The 21,522-nt window shown below is 36.8% G+C and overlaps 1 protein-coding gene across 3 annotated transcripts in view; it reads right to left on the reverse strand.

Annotated features, from left to right (window-relative positions):
• Nucleotides 1-1,409: 1,409 nt before the first annotated feature.
• Nucleotides 1,410-21,522, reverse strand: part of AGL9 (agamous-like MADS-box protein AGL9 homolog) — a 33,009-nt gene continuing 12,896 nt past the window's right edge. For 2 of the 3 annotated variants that reach the window (XM_088868550.1, XM_088868551.1), the window contains exons 3-9: nt 12,420-12,498; nt 4,583-4,644; nt 4,356-4,455; nt 3,251-3,292; nt 3,125-3,166; nt 2,172-2,293; nt 1,410-1,875 (exon numbers count right to left, since the gene is read on the reverse strand). In XM_088868550.1, coding sequence (XP_088724676.1) covers nt 1,782-1,875; nt 2,172-2,293; nt 3,125-3,166; nt 3,251-3,292; nt 4,356-4,455; nt 4,583-4,644; nt 12,420-12,497 — 540 coding nt within the window. In that variant the 5' untranslated portion in view covers nt 12,498 and the 3' untranslated portion in view covers nt 1,410-1,781. The remainder of the gene's footprint in view (nt 1,876-2,171; nt 2,294-3,124; nt 3,167-3,250; nt 3,293-4,355; nt 4,456-4,582; nt 4,645-12,419; nt 12,499-21,522) is intronic. The other variant, NM_001305834.1, reaches the window with a different exon arrangement.

The raw sequence follows: 21,522 nt of genomic DNA on the forward strand, positions 1-21,522 counted from the left end.
CCATTTCAAAATAACATGAAAAAATCATCATCATCATCAAAGCTTTTTGAAAGTTAATAGGAGTCAGCTACATGAATCCTGATCCACCATTATGTCCTATTAATGGTCATATCCTAAATTGAACGAGGATTTTCAAGCCATCACAATATTTTCGACACTAGAACTTCTTTGGGCAAAATTTAGAGGTGCGCTTTACTTGTATAGCATAAGGTGGGCTACCTATACAAACCTTATCCTATACTATAACATATTCAATTTTAATACAAAGAGGTCATAACCAGTCTTAACCGTTGGATGTGAAATCTTATGGATTGAAGTGTGTCACAACATTCAAGAAATTTTATTTTGGATATTGTCTCAGCTAATGACACACCCCAAACTCCAGATTTCTCATCTAATGGTCCATAATAATTGCAACATCCTTGTATCAAAGTAAATAGTCTTATTATATTGGGAAATTATCAAACATATCCATATAACTTTTCAATATTACAAATTTACGAAATTCCAGTCATACCTATTTTTCTTCCGTTTGTTGTTATTCCTTAATTGCCCTTAGTACATATCTATTAGATGGGTTGCATTGTGAAGCACTACGGAATTGCTACCGATACGGATCCATAGCGGTACCGCTAGATCCAAGCACTGCCGCTGACCTATTTAGGTCTATAGTAGTAGTAACATATACTCGAGCACCGTCACGAATCTATGGCAGGGCTTCTTGGACCCCAGGAAGGTCTTTGGTGCCTTAGGTAGTACTACTGTGGGTGTAATAGATACATAGCACCAAAGAGTGCAATCAAGAAATAACCCCATAAAAAAGAAAAAAGCAAAAAGAAAAAAGAAAAAAGAAAAAAAAAGAAGGTATGAGCATAAATAAGTGAAGAATTTGGCAAATTTGTATTATTGAAAAATCAAAAGGATATATATGATAATTTTCCAAACATTACTCTTTAGAAGTTCCAATTTTTTCAATATGACCTACGGGTCCCTGTTGTAAGGGTTACCCCTTGCTCCAACCTTAATCAAATCATTTCTTTACTAAGAAGGTTGTGCTTGATCAAGCAAGGTCCCTCTAGGTTCGCTCAGAAAATTTTAGCAATACATATTTTTGTTTGGCCAATGAGTGCATCTAATTACTCAAGAAGATTTTTTGGATAGGAAATAACCAAAATGAATATTTCTAGACGGAAATGGAATTTGAGTTAGTCCAAAAAATGGTCTTTTTTTTTCAATATTAGGATGTTATCTTAACGTGTACATGATTATCTTCTTTAATTTTTTTTATTTTTGCTTTTGGAAGTTGGTTAGACAGACGATGTTACGCATGAAAATTTGGGGTCCCAAGAACACTGCTAAATAAATTGTACCAATGGAGTAAATGCCCGTTATACTTCCACATGAGCATATAACGTTCAAATTAGCACTTGCATTACATTCATTATATATACAGAAAGAAAATACCAAGGAAAAGCAGTCACATCATTTCCTTCAGAGGAAATTGGCAACACCATGTATAACTTTATTTGATACTGCACACATATAGACAACTCAATTTTTTCCTAGACATAAGTAATCAAACATATTTTGAGGAATAATATTGTTTTCTAGCTTGGTAAACATGGGGATCAAAACTATAACATAGGGGACTTTGCATTATGCATAGCTCCATAACACAATGGGATAGACCTCCAAGCTGTAGCTGACATTAGTGCACCAATAAATTTTCTTGGTGCTTTTGAGCTATATACAGTCCTCTTCAACTATTGAACCCTTCATTATCAACCCTCTATGCCAGCCATCCAAGGCATGAAGTTAGTCACACTTGGCCCAGGGGCTGCAACTGTAATTGGATTTGGATACCCAGATGGGTAACTGATTCACCCACCAAAACCCAGAGAAAATTTTAATCCTTTAATTCCAGAAAAAATAATAATAACAATAAATAAAAGAAAAGAAAGAGAGAAAAAAACTACAGAGAAAGGTGAATCATCTTGAAAAGCTGATTTCTGTTGTTTCTTTCTATCTTGGGGTAGGTAGCTAGGATTTAACATACTCATAAGCAAAAGTCGAGATTCCCAACCCAAAGGAAGAGTGAAGAAGAATGAGAAAAGATCCATGAGACCAGAACCAAATGAAAGAAAACGGAGGAGGGAAGAGCCTTTAAGTACCCTATTTGTAGCGTGGGGTCACATTCCAAAGGATGAAAGAAGTTGTCGGCCTGGGCTTGAGCCGGCTGTCGATTGTACTCCATCTGGTGGCCAGTAGAGTCCCACCCTCCTGCTGCTTCTAGCTGTACATTATATGAATAATCTAATTATCTTGCTAATAAAAATACCACATTTTTTTCATTTTTTTGGTTACTTATTACAACTAATAACTTTCCAATTTTTTCAGAACTTGTCAAAGAAAACATTTTCTTTTTCCTTATTTTACAAAAACTAAGTGGAAAGTGACACCACAAACTAATTGTGAGCACTGTTGGATTAAGCTCGGCTGTGGAACTCGGCCCCTGGTCAGGCCGAATTACTCAGGAAGCATTCAAGTCGAGTCACCTGAGTCTATATGATGCAGCCTAGTGACTTAAAAAGCCCCCCCAAAAAAAAGAAAAAGATTAAAAAAATTAAAAAAAGGAAAAAATAAAAAATGTTAAAACAACAGATAAAGCACATAAAAGATGAGAAAAAAAGTTTCCAATAAATTAAATAGAAAACTTCTTAAAGAGCATATTTTTTGAAAAAAAAAAGAGAACTTAAAAAATAGAAAAAATTTGAAAAATAAAATCATAAAAAGTAGAAAATAAAACCATAAAAAGTAGAAAAAAATATAAAATGATGTAATCAGAGATTAAAGCCATCATAAATGAAATGTAACTAATTGTGTACTACTGAAATAACCCCCGAGTTTGATGGGGTTCTCGGGAAGTAATTTAGCGAGATGAGTGCAACTCCTTTGAGTAGTCAAACACTGGTTGTGAGAAACACATTGTACGATCCTGAACTTCTTATTTATTGACTTAACCAGACATGAGAGAAAATGAAATAGCAAAAAGATTGATATTCTAAAATAAATATTGCAACATTAAATGGTCGTCGGTGGTCTTTGCAACAATAGAATTTCGTACCTTTCTTTTCAAAGCATTGTTAGATTCCGATAATGCTTGTTCCTGCAAATCTTCAGGCATTAAATTTTGAAAGGGATAGTGCAAAATTGGTAATTATATTTAATTTTGTTAATTTATGAAATGTACCTTTCTTTGGAGGTCGGCAAGCTGATCGATCATGTACTGCGTCTGCAAGGGCACCAAAAGTTGGCATTAAGTGAGAACTGTAAGATGCAGCAGTAATTTATGCCCCACGTCAAAATATAATTTTTTTTTAAATCAGGGAGATTCTACAGCTGGTTTTTCTTGATTGGCTTCTTTATTATATGAACACTTGTTTGTAAAAATTATGAACATAGAATTCATGGTTGTTACTTTTATTTGTTCTACGTTTTCATGTATAAGGTACAACTGTTATGAGGGTGTCATTATGGGCTGCACATTGGGGCCTTGTATTCTTCTTTTAAGCCTTTCAACTGAAGGCGGTTAGTTTTGTTGATCACATTGGTTGTTTTGTTGAAAATCCAACCTTGCACCTTCTATTTGCCATGGTTTAATGGGGGGTTGGGGGCATCGTACTCAGGATGTAGTTCTGTAATTGTCAAATCCCTATCCATTCAGACCAGGTCCAGAATTCTTCAACACGCTACGCTTTCTTTGAAAGATTACACACAAAACCTCCAACCCATAGGCCTCCCTTGAAAGAACAAATGCGCACACGCATGCACACAATTTGGGGGGTTGTTCTTCCTATCAGAGATCCTCACTAGACAAGCTTATTGATCAATCAAGACAATCCACATGAACTTGAGGCTAACGAGCATGCTAAGTAATTGGCGGGTGGGAGATGGTGGGGGGAGGGGGTTGGCTGCTCGAAAACAACAAGAAAAGCTAATATTGGTGGGGCTAGGTAAAAGAAGATATTATGAGATTATTTGTTGCCTCTTCAAAATCCATTAAAGCAAGGGCTTTTTAGAAATTTTAGTTTCATCCATATTATTTTTTGAATATTAAGGAAAAATTGCTGCATCTGAATTGTTTGAAGCTATTACTGCTCGATGTAATTTTGAACTTCTCCTAACATAATAGAGAATCGTTTCTTGTTCTCTATTCTTGCCTACAGCTAGAGAAAAATAATTAGGGATCGAAACAAAAGATTGGAGAAAAGGAATTCAGATTGTTTATCATGGAGACAAGATGGAACTCCATCATATGAATAGGCTAAAATTAATATGACTTTTCTTCAATGTACCTTTATTGATCTGATCTGCTTCAATGACATATCTAGTTGTTGCTCGAGTTGCTCCAACTCCTTTCCACTAAGAGGACCCAAGTCCTCACCAAGAAGATTTCTGCAATTTCAAAATTCATGCAATCATCAACTTCAAGTCTTTTAGACTTGGTGAAAAGTATTGCATTTTTAGACAGTGTGTGCAGAGATCCATTATATTTGATCAATAACATTATGCAGAGATTTACCTTTGAGAACGTTGCAGGGCCTCGAAATGTGCCTTGAGCCTCAAATACTCTTGTTGGCTACTCTGTTGATTCAATGATCAAAATTTGCTTCCTTATGAGAAGTGCAACATGAGTACATGATATACATCTTATGCTAAAATTGGACTCAGATAATAATCTTTAACATGTGCATATGGAAATCATATCGCCTTGCCCTTGGGTGTATCTCTGATACATATATTTATATTGGTAATAAGAATCAAATTACTATTCTCAAAGGCACATGATCCAAATTACACTTTGCAAACATGTCAGCAGAAGATGCTAAAAACACATCGTGGACGTTATAAAGCATGATTTTTATAAAATAAAGCTAAATTGGTTCAGGTGTTGACTATTGCAAGACTACATCCCATGTTTGAATCCGACATCAGGACTACCCTAAAGAAAATAAACCAAGTTATTTACAGTGCCATAGTAAGCAGCTAACAAATTCAAATTGTTTAGAAGCCAAATAGCCTCGTTTTCTTTTTGGGTAAATTGTCCTAATAACTTCCTCATGGTGAATTGCTATATTGTGACAGCTACAGAGGTTGGTTGTTTACAGGTCAAAAATAGCATCATTGTATAAGCACAAGTGATGACACCTGTTAACAATGTAATGCAACCTTTTACCTTAGTAAGTAAAAATGATGTCCATCATTTACTTTCTTTTTGGACCGGTGGCCATTGAAAAATTCAGAAGAGCAAAATCATATAGATAAATATTAACAAAATATCATAACCTATCGAAAGCCCCGCTCTATACACATTCTCTTCCAATCTATTCAAAACATGACGCGGCCCCATGCACCTAAACTTCAACTTATGTTACTGCCCCAAAGGAAATCTCTCCTTTTGTAGGTAGGCCATAACTAAAATCACCCTCATTAAGCCATTTTCGGTGCCTGTGTTGATCAACACCATCTTTGTAATGTGCTATGTTCCTCTTAAGCCTTTCTATCATCTCTGACTGAATATCTCGAATGTGTTCCACAACAAAGCCTTTTTATCATTTTTAACTCGCACCATAACCGGTAAATTCACCAAATCCAATACCTGCTTCGGATTCCTGCCATGAACTACTTCAACAGGTGGTTGCCCTGGGGTTCTATTTCCTGCACAACTATAGACGAACTCAGCTTGAGACAAGAATAAATCCCACTGTTGTGGTCGTCCTCCTGTCAAACAACACAAAAGATTAACTAAATTCCTGTTAACTACCTTTGTTTGACCATTTGGTTGAGGATGATACCCCCTGCTGAAGTGCTACTTTGTCCCCATCTTTTGCCACAAGGTCCTCCATAAGTGGCTCATAATGCGTGTATCTCGATCAGAAGTCATAGTTTGGGAACATCTTTAAACCTAACAACTTCTCTAAAATATAGTTTGGCTGCCTGCACAACATCAAATTTTGGCAAGCTATAAAATGCACCATCTTCGAGTAACGATGAACTACTACGAAGATAGAGCCCGCTTCCCCAGTTGTTTGTGGCAATCCCACCATAAAATTGATACATCTTCCCATGACTGTCATGGTACCCAGTATTTTAAGTCGTCCCTTTCACGAGCTGGCATATACAACATTTATCCACAAACCTCGCAACATATCTCCTCTGTTGTGGCCTAAAATACTTGTCCTTCATCAAGGCTAAAGTGTGGTCCCTGCCAAAGTGAGTTCCCAGACCACCACTATGCAATTCAAAGAGTATCTTCAACCTCAAGAAGCCATCTAGTATCCAGAGGTGATTTCCGCTGAAAAGAAACCATCACGCAAAACGTAATGTTTAGTTGGTTTTGGGTCTCCCTGTTGTACTTGATAAAAACTTTCAGCGAAATATGGGTCATTAGCATATTGTTTTCATGGCCCACAACTAATGTCGACAGAGTACTCAAAATAATGGATCTCAAGCGCAATGCATCTGCTACTTGATTTTGACTTCCAGCCTTATGTTTGAGCACAAAAGTGAATTCTTGCAAGTATGAAACTCATTTGGCATGCTTTCTATTCAAACATTATGACTCTTTAGGAACCTCAAGGCCTTATGATCAGAATACAATATAAACTCCCGCTGAATCAATTAGTGCCTCCATTACCTAAGTTCTTGCACGATCGCATATAACTCCAAACCATATGTTGAATACCGTGACATAGAATCACTCCGCTTCTCCTTGAAGAAAGCAACTTGGCTTGAAACAGCCCTAAACCTAACACATGATGCATCACAATCCACTTGAAAACTTTGTCCAAATTTAGTGAAGCCAAGACAGGTGCCAGTGCAATCATTTCTTTAATCAATAGGAAGCTATCATTAGCTGCATCTGTCCAAAAAAAGTTGCCTTTTAGCATACAATCTGTAATGGGAGCTAGCAAGTAGTTGAAGTTTCTAATAATCACCGATAAAATGTAGCTACACATTGCCAATTCAAGTCGGTGTCGGCCCATCAATGATTGCTTGAATCTTAATCGCATCCACTCTAATATTCTTAGTGAAAATAAGACTATCTGTCAGGAAATAACGCTTCTTAAAATTGATGAACAACTTTTCAGCCTGTAATGTTTCCAGAATCCTCTTCAATGAACCATATGTTTCTCAAATGCATTTTTGTAAATCAAAATATCATCAAAATAAACAACAACAAATTTCCTTATGAATAGTTTGAGCACCTAATCCGTAACCCCCATAAAATTATCAGGTGTTTTAGACAAGCCAAAAGACATCATTAACTATTCATATGAATATTGTTTTCCTGTCATCTCTCGATATAATTCTGATATGATGATATTGTCATATCTCGATCTAATTCTGATACGAAGATAAGTCGATCTTGGAAAGCACCTTAGATCCTAATAATATGTCCATTTTATAATATAAGCGGGTATAGGAATCTATGCCTTGACCGTGATATTGTTTATGATCTCTCTCCACACACATTCACCAAGTGCCATTTTCTTGGGAGTCAACAATGCTGAGACAACACTAGACTCTCAATAATCAACCCCTTAGCAATACATTCGAAACTTGCCTATGTAGCTCATCATGCTCGCGAGAACTCATGCGATAGTGTGGTAGATTTAATAATCTAGCTCCAAGAACTAAGTCAATATAGTATTGGATATCTCTCATGGGAGATAACCCACTGGGTAATCCTTCAGGCATCAAATTCTTGATTTCATCTATAAGTGGCTTAACTACCATATTGCCCACCTCAACACCATTATTATCCTTCATTATTAAGGCAAACATAAACCCTTTTCACCAATTTTAGGCAAAAAATGATGCAAGCATAACTGCTTTGTTTTTTTTTTTTTCCATGGTAATCCTATATTTATCTTCATTTCTCAGAGTATGTAATTCCACATTCACACCATCCTATGTAATTTCTGGCTATTATATATTATGGAAGGATTGTACTGCCAACAGTAAGTGACAGGCATCCATTGGAAATGCATCACACAATACAGAATCATTACACTATTTACCAATAAAAAAAGAAAGCAAGCAACAAGAAACCATAGGAACTTCATTAACTTGTTTGAATCACAATAGCTTGTAGGGTTGGTGACGCTTCTCTTTCTTTAACTTCAATTAATTCACTATCTCTTGAAAAACCATGTTCGCTGAGCTCCTGCTATAACGACTATGAACACATAATTCATCTTGTGCGAAAGATGCTAGAGTGCAGCCATGGCACGTCAACAACCTTGAATATAGGTAGCTTAGGTCGAATCACTAGGAGCTTGCCATCATTTGCCTATGTGTCCTCTTAACCTCCCTTGATATTTGCCGCACTCCTTTCATTAGAGTGCACATTTTCCTCGTTACTGTCCACGGTTTCCCCTTGCAAGTGCATATAAGCTTGGCGCTTTGGGCTGTCATAAGACCAATGTTAGAGTGCACATTTTCCTCGTTACTGTCCCGGTTTCCCCTTGCAAGTGCATATAAGCTTGGCGCTTTGGGCTGTCATAAGACCAATGTCGAGGCTTGCCACACTTGAATCAAATTGCCTATTTAATGCTGTTTTGGGACTGTTATGCTGTACTAGGCCTATTTTGGCAGGTTTAGGGCTTAACCGACCTCCTTCCTCACCAAGAGACTGATTACAACTTTTGCCCCCACTACCTCCTCCTATTTTGTAGCAGTTTATTGCTTATCTACAAAGCGATTGGACTCAGATTTGTGCAACTTAGCCTCGGCTTTCAAAGCGATTCGGATACACCTGATCCAAAGTAAAAATATGATGTATAGATTGCTCATCTTGTATCGCAACATGCAGCCCACAAGTATACGTTGAAATCATCTGGTCATTGGACTCTGGAATATCACTCTAGCTCAATAACTAATAGAAGGCTTCTAAACAATCATGAACCATGCCATCTTTTTGGTAAAGATATTGAACATAATCTATGGACAAGAATTTTCCCTTCAAATATCTTTTCATCTTCTCTCAACTGCAGATCTCTTGCTTTCTTTTTTTTTTCTTTTTCACGTGCGATCTAAAAAATTGGCTATGTGGAACACAAGGTATTAAATTCAAAATTTTCTTTTACTTTTATTTAATATACTTGAATTCCATTTACAAAAGCCACTAAATATTGATATAAATAAAAATAATACCTGAGATACAACCTATGATCTTTATTTTTACTGTCAAGAAAAATAAAAACTATCTATGAGCTTAAAACAAATTTCCACTATAATTTTTTTAGTACAAAATTTCTTGGATATTTACAGAAATTAAGAAAAAATACTGAAAATTAATTGAAGTTACTGGGAAGACTTTCTAGAAGATGTATGGACTTATCCTCACAGGTCTTGGTAGAAATTCTTAGATAGAGATGTTTTTTTCTAGAGCTTTTCAAGAACTAAAACAACAATTAGGATTTATAGAAACCTTATGTGAACAAACTAGGGTTGAACTTGTAAGTTGATCTCTTTCTAAGTTGGTCAATTCTCTTCTTTTCTCCAAAATACAACAAACTTTTCTTTTTTATTTTAAAGATCCTCTGTTTCTTTCTTTTAGAACCTACTCAACTAAGGAGAGAGGGAGAGAGAGTATCACGACTTTCTCTAAGAGAAAAGAGGAAGGCATAAATGATAGGAGAGAGAGTGGAGGATGTGAGACAAAAATAGCAAACAAAGTCAATGACATGATACAAACATAGTAGAGAGAATGGCGTGATATAAAAATAGGAGGAAAGAGAGTGGCGAGAGAGAGATCTATTTCATGTCTTGAATAAGATTCCAATCTAGATATGCCTTATCCAATATCCAGCTAGACCTTTAGGACAATTATGAAATCTGTGGGGTGAGAGAGATTTAATCAAAGCCATCCATCCCACTAATTAGCTATCATGATTTTGGATAGAAAGATAGGAACTTTATCTTTTTTTAAATTTTGACCTAAGTCCAACTCTTTTTTAAATTTAAAATATAACCAATCTTATCATTATCTACATCTCCCATAACCTAAGATAATCTATATTTTCAAAACTCCCACTAAGATAACAAACCAAAGCTAGTTTTTTCCCTAAAAAGGTGGTGTGCCACTTTTTGCTTAAAAGAAATTTTGGGAGTGGCCCCTAAGGGGCACATGGGCCCCACATAAAGATACACACATGTGGGGCTTGATCCTTCGTCCCATATATGTATCTTAAGTTCTGAATTTTTTTTCAGAAATATTCATTTAATTTATTTTACAGCAAAAATAATATTTAAAAAATGTAAAGAAATATTTAAAAATCATAAAAATATTCTAATACCAAAATAAAATATATTAAGAGTAGACTGGTACCAATAGATCATAATTAGCAACAATAAGAGCACTCAACTCACCCTAGAAACTATACTCCACTACTGTCTTCGTATCCAACATAACAAAGGCCCATGACCCACAATCTTATTTCAGGGGCTCATGATTGGCTTGTAAAAGCCGACTGACTTATAAAAGTTGGAAAATAAATAATGGGATATTGATCATGGAATGTGGATTTTCAGTTCCCCCATTTAAAAGTAAGTCTAGTACTTGTCACTACAGTGCAAAGATGACTATCTCTATACCAATGTACACATATCCCTCTATAGGGCAATGCAGTTGTCATGTGTACATGCTGTATGGAATGTTGTTAAGGCTTTAGCCCTTACTCTCACAGGCCTACAACTGCACACATGAGACCACCCAATTCTCCTGGCCTAAAAATATCATATTTGGGCATCTCTCGGATCTCAACAAGGGATGGCATATTGCAAACCCTTTTCGATTTTGCCACATGCCCAGAGATAAGGTTTTGCACATGACCAAGGTCATAAACCGGCCAACTCTTGGTCAGTTAACACACACTCGCAATGAAGTGCATACTCCATTATAAAATATTATATTTATAAGCTCTCCAGGCTTTTAAAGGCCACAAAACCCAACACGATCAACCCATCTTTGCTGCTGCGACAGCTAAGCATGGCCTTTTAGTGTAGTACCAACAAATCTTACTTTTTATGCTCCGCCATATCGTTCCATTGAAGAAATTGTTACACACTTGCAAGCCAATCAAGGAAGTTATTCTATTGTAATCTCCTTGTAAAATTAAGCACATCAACCTTAATACTTTGTTAAGAGCCTTCAAGCACCTGAACCTACTAATCTTCAAATGGATATGGTTTCTTTCTCGTGACCGAAGTGATCCCTAGCTGTCCAAGTCTGAATCATCTTTCAATTTCAAATCTGGTCTGTGTCTGAATTCTGAAACCCTAGGGACACACCTTATCATCCCTATGTTCACCCCTTTGTTAGAACAATTCTAAGGTAATGTCTCTTATTTGGTGCACCTTGGCAGCCAGTGGATCGAATCTTTGAAGAATACCCTCCAACTCCACCATAGTGGGTCTAACTCTGGCACCTTGACTGTGACATCCTCTCACACAGTCTCTTCCCCGTAACTCTTGTGTGGCCATCCTCGTGTTTCAAAAGAAAGTGAATGCCATCGTGCGTGGCGAACATTGATATGCTTTGATACTAATTGGTACAACACAAAATATAGATGAAAAGAATCCAATAAAAAATGGGGCTTGAACTCATAGATTCACTAAAATTGAAGCTAGAGAGGCTTCAATGGAGAGAAGTCTCTCTACAATAAAAAATACAACACTACTCTTTTAACGTCTTTACAAAGTCTTAGATAATTACTTTTCTAAATCTTAAATTATAATAAAACATCAAACTATCCCTATTAATTAATAAAATTCTAAATAATTCTCAAAACTCCACACCACCTCTAAACAATATTAACAATTCTAGCAATACCCAAATAACAATAATTCGTGAACAACACTTGGGAATAGTAATGTAACTCATGAATAGTGAAACATAAATAAAAAATTAAATTATTAGATATGATGTCAGGATGGCATTAGCAAGAACTGAATAAAGATGAAAGAATCATATAAATGGCTTTGTTAAGTGTGATTTGAATAATGAGCAATGGTGTCAATGGTTTGGTCTCTATGAATGGGACGTTCCAATAGCTATGAAATGCATAAATAGAAAAACAGAACCCAATGAACCTAATCATTTGAAACAAATATCATATTCTTAACTTTAAATTTTTTTTCCTAATTTAGTGAATTGTAAATGATATGACAGGGTTAAAAGTTCAAATATGCCATTTTAATAAATAATCTAAGTGCGCATTAATATTTTCATCGATAATTACAGCTATCCTAGCCTTTACAAGAATGATTAAACATCCAGTAAAATAATAATTAATGATTCAAAATCATACAATTGTCACCTCATTGGACGAATAGGAACAATTTTAAGCTACCTGTGTCTCCTTTGTTGAAACAGTTGTTTCTTGTGTACCATAATTACACTTTTGGTACCTCTCAAGTGTCTTGAGCATGCTGGGCAAAAGGAAAAACAGCACAAATTCGTCCTTGAGTCAGCAAGATCACAAACGTTTATCATAAACCTCTCATTTATCACACACGTCCTAGCTCACATAGATACACCTCCCGCGTACATGCTCGTGTACATGCATGTGAGTGTGTATGCACACTAATGTGCGAAGGTGGAACCTATTAGTGCAATAGATTCCATAAGAGCTTCAAATTCAAGCTGGCATGTGTGAGGGTGTATAATGTGCGTGTGTTGGTAGCTAGTGACTTCAAGCATCAAATTCTATTCACTGTGGACACAGCTGTCGAGGAACACCTGCCATGTGGATTGCCGAACACCTATCGGACATATAAACTTCGTCTTTCCAAGAAGATAAGTTTTCAAGGACTAACTATTTTCATGCGGCATCAACATGGTGCTGAAACATGAATTAAACGATTCAAAATTCAAGTAATACAAAGATCATGATTTTGTTTTCTTCCAGTGGTTTCAGAGATTCATATAGAAAGCGAGAGGAGAATTGCATAAGTATGACAGACGTTTATTGAGTGCTCTTAAATATCTATCATTTGCCTCTTAGGTCAATGACCATCGAATAAGATTATTAAAAAAAAGAAAATTGTTTCATGCGGGCTAGACCGCATTTCTACATATGTGGTCCAAAAACTGTAACGCATCCATCTTAAAGATGGATGCAAGTAGGTGTTCCATATAAAAACAATGGAAACTAATGATCCAAATGTTTTCTTACTAGAACTATTATTTATAGTTTTTGAAATTTATTTATTTTTTATATTAATGATCTCCACGTTAGAGATTACATGTCCTTAAAAATTAAGTCTTAAAATCTATCTCAAAAATAGATTTATTAGGAGGCCTGCATTTCTACATATGTGGGCTTGGCTGCATGAAAACTGGGTCCTTAAAAAACATGTGTTTCTTTGAAGCTTTTTTTTTTGGATGAGTATTTTCCTTAAAGGTCAATGAAAAATTATCCCTTTTCACTTTCAACTGTTGGGGTCACCCATTTCAGCCCTCTCATAAATATGCCGGTGTGTACAATTGAACCCTTACATTTATAGGACAAAATACCGAAAGTTTTGTGTGTGTGCATATGAGTGGGAAAAATATACAAATAAAAAATAAATAATGCAATGGATCCAAGATTTACATGGTTCGCCTTTTACGGTAACGTTCTCAAGTGAAAGAGATGTTCAATCTGCTAAAAATAAATGAGTTACAAACTCCTTCCGAGAGGCAAGCTCTCTCTTAGGCTATAAGTCTCTCTAGACTTCTTCCAGAGGCTTCATCTTTGTAGGTTTTCCTTCCTTTGGGCTCTTTTTTATGCATGAGGCTTCTTAGGCTTTGTTCCACTCCGGATCAACCCTACAAAGCTCTCCCTTCTCTCCACTTCTCTTTGTCTTCTTTTACTCCACTTTGGATCAACCCTACAAGAGCTCTCTCTTGCTCTCCACTTCTCTTTCTCTTCCTTCCACACAAAGAAGAGGATCTCAAGATGAGAAACTCTCTCTTTTTACCAATACAAAGAAGAGGACCACATAAAGAAACCGTAGTCCCCTCACATAGGGCTTTTAAAGGGCTTCAATGACTTGCCTAGCAAGTCATTGATTTTTGTTTTCAAAACTGCCCTCCTCAATTAGACAATGCCAATCGAGGCCCCTCCCACATGGGATGGGATGCTCCCAACAATCTCCCCCTCCTGTCCAATGAGGGAGGTTCTCCTTTTTAGATCTACCCGATGCTCAGATAACACCCATATTAGTCATGTTTTTGCACAGCTCCTGCCCATCTCTAGCCAAGGTCTTCATAATGTCAATATGGATCTTCTTTAACTGTAGCAACTTCTTCTCTAGGAAATCCCGAATCAAATATTTATACACATCAATTTGCATCATCCTTGATTGGAAGCTACCATTCTTGCACAGGTGGAAGGTCTTAAGTCCTTCATGGCAAAGGCATTACACTTGTCACTCAACCTGTCAATCTTGACGAACACAATGGTCATCAACATACAATAAAAGAAATCAAATTTCTCATGAAGGACTTGATGAACACACAATGGTCTAAGGCTGTTCTCTAGTACCTGTGATTCTCCATGATGGAATAGAACTTCTTATACCACTAATCTAAGGCTTTTCAGTTGTATAGACTCTTTTGTAGCTTGTAAACCATGTGATTATTAAGCTTGTAAATTACTCCTCTTTGTGTTAATTGGATTGAGCTTCTTGGTGGCTTTCTAATTCACCCCCTTCGATATACAAGACATACATTGATGCAAGGTACCCGTTAGAGGGTTTATGTCCCCTAGAGGACCTTCTCTATTCAACTATAGGTTGCACTTCTTGAACACGTTGTTCCCCCCCCTCCACATTATCCATAATTGGCATGTCATATTCTTGGGACCCATCCTCTTGTTGCACTTCTCTCCCATCTTCATTAGACATCAGGGTGGAGGAACTATAACCAGTCCTTCTGAATCATTAAAGACTCATGGCTTCAATTTTAAGCCTTCTTGAAGAACCACATCCATACTCTTGAACATGTTCTCAAGGTCCCATAGCTTGTAGCTAAACTCTTCATTTGAGTACCTTAAAAAGATGCATAAGAGTGATTTCTCATCCAACTTGGATCTTTATTCCTTGGGTATGTGCATTAATGCCTTGCACCGGAATACCCTAAAGAGTGAATAAGAGATGTCATGGTCCAAACTCTCTCTGAGATTTTCTCATCTAAAGGAAATGATGGCAATCTATTTATAAAGTGGCATATTTTGAGGACTGTTGTAGCCCAATATAGCTTTGGTAACTTGGTGGTAGGTAGCATGCTTCTAACTTTGTCTATAATGGTACAATTTATCCCTTCTGCAACAACATAATAATGGGTTGGGGGGGTTTATGGATATGTTTTCTCGTGCCTTATACCATGCTTAGGAAGTAGCTTCTGAAAGCATTCAAGGTGTACTCTTCCCTATTGTTTGATTGAAGACACTTCAACGATCCTTTTGATTTTATCAAGTACACCCACACCTTTCTTGGAGCATCATTAATAAGCGTGATAAAGTACGAGGCATCACTAAGTGACTTCACATCCATGAAATCAACACATATGAATACACCAGATCCAGGACTTTCATACCTTTAGAGCTCTTACAAGTAAACGAGACTCTATATTGTTTGCTTAGCAAACAATGATAATATGGGGTTAGGGATGTATTCTTAATACTTGGTAGGATTTGCTTCTTTTCTAGAATCTACATTTCTTTTTCACTTATATGGTTGAGACACTTGTACCACAGGCCTAGTAAGCTTTCGTCTAGGGTGGCATTAACTTCACCATTGGAGACATGCACCTGTGTTCTATCGAGTGAACAACACTTCTTGCCTTTGCTATGACAAGATATTACTTTGTCAACTTCTAGTGTCCCTTGTTGAACACTCAATGATATGCTCCATCATCTAAGGACCCTCTTGAGACGAGGTTTAGATGGATATCTAGTATGTTTGACATTTTTCAGAGCTAGCTTCATCTTAATATTAGTCTTGATGTGTACATCCCTTATCCACAATCTTTGAAGAACTATTATTCCTCATCTTTACAAAGCCAAAGTCTCTTGCTCTGTAAGAAGCAAAATAGTATCTATGTTGGTAACATGGAATGATGCTATGGTATCTGCAAACTAATCAGAGTTGTACAAACTTGATGCAATACTGATACACCCATCATCGTTGTTCCCGACCACTCCAATATCTATTGTTATTGCAGTGATTTCTCCATATTGTTCTTGGCATTGTCCTCATTTTGCTCCCTCTTAATCTTCCGACACTCTTTCTTTATGTGCCCATTACTACTCTAATTAATGTAAGTGACTCCCTTTCTCAACTTCGATCTACCTTTATCCTTGGATTGGTTAGATCGATTTTGGTCTCAATTCATGGACCTTCCTCGGTTTGTGACAAGAGCTTACAAGGTATATATGTCAAAGGATCTTCTTCTCGTCTTCTCATTCAATAGGTTGCTAGTGCCTTAACTCATGGTCACTTGCCCCTCAGGCATTAAGTTTCTTAGGAGATCATAGTCTTCCAGTTGTTAAGTAGTGAACTAAGCAACAACAAATCTTGCTGCTCAACATCAAGGGACATCTTCATCATTGCGAGTTTGTTAACAATACCTTACACCTTATTCAAGAGCTTTGCAATGGAAACCCCGTGCTTGAATTTAAAGTTCACTAACTTCTAAATCAAGAACGCCTACTCTTGGCTGTCTTTCTCTTGTAGTAGTCATGTAGCTTGTCCTACATTAACTTGGAAAAGGTCCCACTCGACACATAGTGGAACACAACTTCATCCAGCTATTGTCGTATAGTTTTGAGCGCCTTTCAATATAGCTTCTTCCACCTATCATTGGTCATGGTTTCGAACATGTGTTCTACCCCTTTAGTGGCCATGTACAATCCCAACAATGTAGATAATCTTCCATCTTTGGCTTCAAAATGATCCAATTCTGTTGAGTGAAATCATCCTACTCCCAATATTACAATCCATCTTTGATCCACATACAAATTTTTCACAGCCCTTCTCTTCTCCCTTTCTTCCTCTGGCTGATACTTATGCCATGCCCTCATTGATGGTCAGGAAGGGTCACCGATTGTTAGGGTCTGTAACCAATGGTCAAGATGTCAACAACAGCCACGAGCGCTTAGGCTATCAAGTTGTCACCGGTGGTCAAAGTCCCACCGACTGTCAAGCTTTCATTGACGATCAAGGTCCCACCAACTATCAAGTCCTCATCGGTGGTCAAGGTGTCAATGGGGTTTAAGCGTCACCAGCAACAAAGGTGTGTTACCTTCAGTTAAGGTTAGTCAGCGACTGCTACACTTTACTGCTAGTAAAGGTGGTGACCTGCAGTCAAAATAATTATTGCAGTCAAGACCTTTCTACACAATAGCTACTCACCAACAGTCTCTGACTGAGGTATGTCCCTTACTGTTCCTTTTCACCTACTTGGAGGTTTCTTTTTTGCTTGTCCTATGATTGCTAGGGCTCCCTACATCAATAAATGGTGTTAGGGATGACCAAAGGTGTGCTGGAGTCAAGGGAAAGACTAGCTCTGATAGCACTTTGTTGGCGCACCCATTCGAGCCCTCTCGCAAATACTTAGATGCACACAATAGAACCCTTACTTTTATAGGACAAAGCACCTAATACTTTGTGTGTGTATGTATATGAGTGGGAAAAACATGCTAATAAGCAAATAAATAAATAAAGCATTGGATTGGAGATTGATGTAGTTCACCTTTTTAGGCTACATTCATAGAAAAAAGAGATGATCAATCCAAACCTTTTTTTAAGAGGCAAGCTCTCTCTTAGGCTACAAGTCTCTCTAAGTTCTTATAGAGGTTGTATCTCTCTAAGTTTTTTTTCCCTTGGGCTCTCTTTTTTCCAAGAGGATCCTTCTCGGTCATGGGATATCTCCTTTTTAGGTTTTTCTATAGCTAAGCGGCTTTGGAACAGCCCCACAAGAACTCTCTCTCTCTCTCTTCTCTACTCTTCTCTTCTCTCTTTCTTCTTCCGACACAAAGAAGAGGATCTCAAGAAGAGGATCGCTCTCTCTTCCAACACAAAGAAGAGGAGCCACATAAAGAACCATAGCCCCCTCAAGTAGGCTTTTTAAAGGGCTTCAATGATTTTTGTTTCCAAAACTGCCCCCCTCAATTAGGCAATGCCATTTGAGGTTCCTTCCACATGGGACGGGATCCTTCCAACAGCAACTTCCATGCATTTTGAAGATAATGCAAAACAGCCAAGTCTGTCCACTCAACAAGACCAAAATAACAGCTTTTTTTCTTTTGCAACCATTTCCCAACTATTGTAAAATAACCAAGCAGCAACCCCACTTTCCCTTTCCTTACATGATTTACATTTATATGTGCCATGTTTGAAACTTTTTTCTCAACTTCTAAAGAATCAAGTGGTGGAAAAGTTTTCTTTGACATTTGGATATTATTTTGGGATAAATGAAGCGTATAGATATGTCAATTCAAACTAAATTTTACATATTTAATCACAACAACATTCTCGCTCGCTCTCTGTCTCTCAGTGTGTGCGTGCATGTTTGTGTATCAAGTGAAATACAATACCATACATTGGAAGTATCTAGAAATAGTTAAGGTATGGACTCTATGGTGCCAGGTCCTAGCTAGCTTACTTTGGAAAAAAGAACTACTGAGGGGATCAATCCTTCTCTCCTTTTCCTATTTTGTTATACATATACATACATATCTTATATACATAGTTGCATGTGTGTGTAAATCTCTCTTTATTTTTTTTATTATTGATTGGTTGGAATTCTTTTATATCTCTGCTTGCATGTTCAATTTAATGAATGTAGCAAAATTGAGCATCGGAAATTGGCTTCTAGGTGTGCACGATCCTTCTACTTCCACGAAGTTAATCTTCATGTCTACCACTGCAGAAAGATGTGATGGTCTCCAAAGCAACTATTTAGTGGACAACGATTCAATACTTTTCAAATGAAAAATAAATTTGAAGTATAAAATAAGGTAAACTTTCAGTCGCTGAACTTAATAATATGCACCAAATACATTGAAAATAAACACTTTTATGAGCAATTGGCATATAAAAACTGTCTAAAAAAGAAAGCTATTACTAAATGTATGCGCAAGTATACAAAATTACTTAATGACACTCAGAATAGGCAGCTTTTCATATTGAAGTAATAAAGCAGGAGTATGAAAACATATGAATCATGAGTATTCTAATGGCTCTCATACTAACAAGTTACTCTCTAATAATATTGCTTCTGAGTATATATTGCTTAGTGTTGATAGGAACGAAGTTGGAAGAAAGGGGGACAATTGAATAGAATCAATAGACAAATGTTACCACATTTTAATTGGTGTTATAGATCATTCTATAATGAGACAAATGGATACCACATATTGTCTACAGACTAGATTGTAAAATTCATATCCTTTCTTATTAGAAGGGTACCACATGAACACGCATATGATGGAGACGTGGCTTAGTTTATCTTGAAGATTCTTCAGAACATCTATGAATGCAATTACCCTGAGATGGTCATGATGGAAAGCAAATTCTATGACTTTACTCTCTGCTATATATTCCAAAATCGTAAAGATAGTCAAACTGGCTTTATTAAAAAATTCTTGCCACCAAATGTGAGAAGTATGGGGATATAACAACATCAAACAAATGAAAACTTTTGAGCAACAGTGCTTCAAGTCTTTTTCTTTTGGAAGCATCAGTCCCACTCAAAAGGAATTCTTCGATTCATTATTTGTAACAGAACCTTTAGTTTTAATTAAGTATGCTTCAATTATTTTAAGAAATGTTCCCCTTTGTTTTCCATGAAGGACATATATTTTGGGTCTGGGATTCTTGGCATGGTGATTAGGGCGTCAATGGCCATAACACGACGTTCCACCATGCTTTGAGTGGGGATGGCAAATAGTTACATGTGTCTTCTTCTCAGACATGATTTTCCCATTTTTCCAATGTTGTGGTTGAGGACAACAGAAAGTTATTTTCCCTCCAAAAAATAAGAAAACAACAGAATGTTACTTGGCTAGTTTGCTACGCATAATTTTTGTTAGATATTAGGAAACAATATGGATGAGTATAGAACTAGTGTGTGTAAATTTACAAAAGCGGGTTTGAAAAATCAAGCAACTTTTGATCATGTGTGATGGACATCGTCGACTGCAGCAGCAACTTTAGTAACAGTTGGTACTTGGTAGCCTCCTTCCTCCAACAGATTCTTATTCTAAGGTCCCCAATCACAAACTAACCCAGCCTACTATGATACAACCATACATACCTTCTCCTTTGGCATGTATGATATGTCCCTTTAAGAAGTAGATTAAATTCCCTCCTTTACATCAAGCCCATCTTCACTTCATTATTTTATTTCAAACCTATGACAAGGCTTCCTATATCTCTTAACACAGAAAATATCAAACAGAGCAAGAAGCCTCATAAGAGTGATAACCAGAAAGTTGTTTTACTTCCTCATTAAGGGTTTCATGTTTGGTACTTTGGAGATACAAGGTGAAGACTTCAGCATATAGGGCAATAAGATTTTTGTAAACCACAATTTTCATCTAAAGCACCTACTTTATGAGGTGCCATTGTTTCTAACTTTGTTAGAACTTTAAGACTTCAACATGTGGGACAATTAGCTTGTCATAAACCATGATCTTTATCTAATAATTTGCTTAAGAACAAGTCGATGGTTGTGAGCTGACCATTCTCCATGTGGTAGTGAAAACCAGTATCTGTTTTTCTATAGCAGTTTTTGTTTTGTCCTTTTGGTGCCTTTAATGAGCTCAATTTGAAATGCATGTCCACCATGAAGAACTTAATTTTCTGCTCTATGCCATGGCTAGTTAGGATAGATCAATCATTAGCCATGCGGGTAAAAGTTCTGTTGGGTCCTCTATGCCTTGGCTAGCTACTATAGAACAATCATGAGCACCATGTATAGGAGACATGTGGGTCATAGGTCTCTTTCTGTTTTTTTTTTTTTTTACCTGTGCCACATGGAAGGGCAAAAAAAGGTCCAAGTAGACTCCATTGGCCAGTGGTTCCATGTGGCACACATCCCAATCACCAATGAGACAAGGGTGTGTGGACAATTTTGTCCTTAAGTGATGTTGTGCCTTCTAGATTGAGTGCTAGTTCAGATTTTTTTCAAAAATGATCCTCAATGGTGACTAGGATTTAGAAAAGTCAAAATTGATTAGGACTATGTCTTGGAAAGAATTCTATAAGATCTGGAAAGGTTGTTACAAATTTGTTGTAAGTTCGTTATAAGTCAATTATGACATTCTAAAATGGGATCTATAGGATTCCAAGTAGGATTGGAAGAGTGATGAGAAAAAATCTACTAGGAATAATGATGAATATTCACCCTTGATCCATGATAGTAGGCCAAGGGATGGATACTTGGGATTTAACCACCCTCACAAA

Source organism: Amborella trichopoda, chromosome 6 (genome assembly GCF_054954075.1).
Source record: "Amborella trichopoda isolate Santa Cruz 75 chromosome 6, AtrichopodaSantaCruz75HAP2 v2.0, whole genome shotgun sequence".
Lineage (NCBI taxonomy): Eukaryota > Viridiplantae > Streptophyta > Magnoliopsida > Amborellales > Amborellaceae > Amborella > Amborella trichopoda.